This window comes from Pseudoliparis swirei, chromosome 4 (assembly GCF_029220125.1).
Source record: "Pseudoliparis swirei isolate HS2019 ecotype Mariana Trench chromosome 4, NWPU_hadal_v1, whole genome shotgun sequence".
Lineage (NCBI taxonomy): Eukaryota > Metazoa > Chordata > Actinopteri > Perciformes > Liparidae > Pseudoliparis > Pseudoliparis swirei.
The window spans coordinates 33,392,030-33,394,723 of NC_079391.1; the positions used below are offsets into that span (position 1 = coordinate 33,392,030).

Sequence of the window (2,694 nt, forward strand, 5' to 3'; positions counted from 1 at the left end):
AAACATGTCAACATGTAAACACGTAAACATGTAACCATGTAAACATGTCACCACGTAAACATGTCAACATGTAAACATGTCAACACGTAAACATGTCAACACGTAACCATGTAAACATGTAAACATGTCGACACGTAACCATGTCAACACGTAACCATGTAAACATGTCGACACGTAACCATGTCAACACGTAAACATGTCAACACGTAAACATGTCAACACGTAACCATGTCACCATGTAAACATGTCAACACGTAAACATGTAACCATGTCAACACGTAACCACGTAAACATGTCAACACGTAAACATGTAACCATGTAAACATGTCAACAAGTAAACATGTCAACATGTAAACATGTCAACACGTAAACATGTAAACATGTCAACACGTAACCATGTCACCATGTCAACACGTAACCATGTCAACACGTAACCATGTAAACATGTCAACACGTAAACACGTAACCATGTAAACACGTAACCATGTAAACATGTCAACACGTAACCATGTCACCATGTAAACACGTAACCATGTCAACACGTAACCATGTCAACACGTAAACATGTCAACACGTAAACATGTAAACATGTCAACACGTAAACATGTAACCATGTAAACATGTCAACACGTAAACATGTCAACACGTAACCATGTCAACACGTAAACATGTCAACACGTAACCACGTCACCATGTAACCATGTCAACACGTAACCACGTCAACATGTAAACATGTCAACACGTAACCACGTCAACACGTAACCATGTCAACACGTAACCACGTCACCATGTAACCATGTCAACACGTAACCATGTCAACACGTCAACATGTCAACACGTAACCACGTCACCATGTAACCATGTCAACGTGTAACCATGTCAACATGTAAACACGTCAACATGTCAACACGTAACCATGTAACCATGTCAACACGTAACCATGTCAACACGTAAACATGTAAACATGTCGACACGTAACCATGTCAACACGTAAACATGTAACCATGTAAACATGTCAACACGTCAACATGTAAACATGTCAACACGTAAACATGTAACCATGTCAACACGTAACCACGTAAACATGTCAACACGTAAACATGTAACCATGTCAACACGTCAACATGTAAACATGTCAACACGTAACCATGTCACCATGTCAACACGTAAACATGTCAACATGTAAACACGTCAACACGTAACCATGTCAACATGTAAACATGTCAACACGTAACCATGTCACCATGTAAACATGTCAACACGTAAACATGTCAACACGTAAACATGTAAACATGTCAACACGTAAACACGTAACCATGTAAACATGTCAACATGTAAACATGTCAACACGTAACCATGTCAACACGTAAACATGTCAACACGTAACCATGTCAACACGTAAACATGTCAACACGTAACCATGTAACCATGTCAACACGTCAACATGTAAACATGTCAACACGTAACCATGTCAACACGTAAACACGTCAACATGTAAACATGTCACCACGTAACCATGTCAACACGTAAACATGTCAACATGTAAACACGTAACCATGTCAACACGTAACCACGTAACCATGGCAACATGGCGTCCACCTGCAGGAGGTGCTGACCATGCTGAAGGAGAGCAAGGCGGACATCTTCGTGGACCCGGTCCTCCACACGGCGTGCGCCCTGGACCTCAAGCGCCACTGCGCCGCCGTCACGCCGGGCCGAGGCCGACGTGGGTCCCCTCGCCTCGCCACGGCCGGACAGAACCACCGGCCGCTGACCGTGTGTGTGTGTGTGTGTGTGTGTGTGTGTGTGTGTGTGTGTGTGTGTGTGTGTGTGTGTGTGTGTGTGTGTGTGTGTGTGTGTGTGTGTGTGTGTGTGTGTGTGTGTGTGTGTGTGTGTGTGTGTTCCAGAGATGTCATGTCTGATGGAGGCGCTGCAGGACAAGAGGGTTCGCCTGCAGCCGGAGTGCAAGAAGAGACTTCAGGACCGCATCGACATGTGGAGCTACGCTGCCAAGGTGACCAACAGGGGGGCTCCTCTGGTTGTATAGAAGTCTATACTTCATGTGTTAGACCTGCATTCTCTCTCCTGACCACCAGGTGGCGCCAGCAGAGGGCTTCTCCGACCTGGCCGTGCAGGTGATGACGTCGCCCTCTAAGCACTACCTCCTGCTGATGATCGCTCTGAGCGTGTGCGTCCTCTTCCTGGTCGGGCTGCTGTGCGGCCGCATCACCAAGCAGGTGACGAGAGAACTGAAGGACCGGTAGAGGAGCAGAGAGAGACTCCTCCCACCTCCTGCTGCTCCTCCTCGGGCGGCAGCCGTCCTGTCAGCGCCTCGTCTGGAGCTCCTGAGAGAATTAAAATAAATCACAAATCTCCACCCGGTCTTTTTCTTAAGGATAATATTTTCCCCCCGAGGATGTTTCTAAATAAGCGATAAGCGCTGATCACAGTGTGACTGATGGCTGCTGCCCCCCCCCCCCCCCCCCCAACAGGAAGTGGTTTCCTCCGGAGTGGCTGGAGGACGGAAACTCACTCTTTGAGATGCGAAACCCAAGTCCACCATGAAGTCCTAGTCCATCATGTAGTCCACCATGAAGTCCTAGTCCACTATAAAGTCCACCATGAAGTCCTAGTCCATCATGTAGTCCACCATGAAGTCCTAGTCCACTATAAAGTCCACCATGTAGTCCTAGT

The 2,694-nt window shown here is 46.8% G+C and overlaps 1 protein-coding gene across 1 annotated transcript in view; it reads left to right on the top strand.

Moving 5' to 3' along the window:
• LOC130192998 (Golgi apparatus protein 1-like) overlaps positions 1–2,377 on the top strand; it is a 32,474-nt gene extending 30,097 nt beyond the window's left edge. The window contains exons 24-26 of the mRNA XM_056413271.1: positions 1,606–1,726; positions 1,908–2,014; positions 2,097–2,377. Of these exons, the coding sequence (XP_056269246.1) occupies positions 1,606–1,726; positions 1,908–2,014; positions 2,097–2,264 (396 nt within the window). The 3' untranslated portion in view covers positions 2,265–2,377. The remainder of the gene's footprint in view (positions 1–1,605; positions 1,727–1,907; positions 2,015–2,096) is intronic.
• The last annotated feature ends 317 nt before the right edge of the window (positions 2,378–2,694 follow it).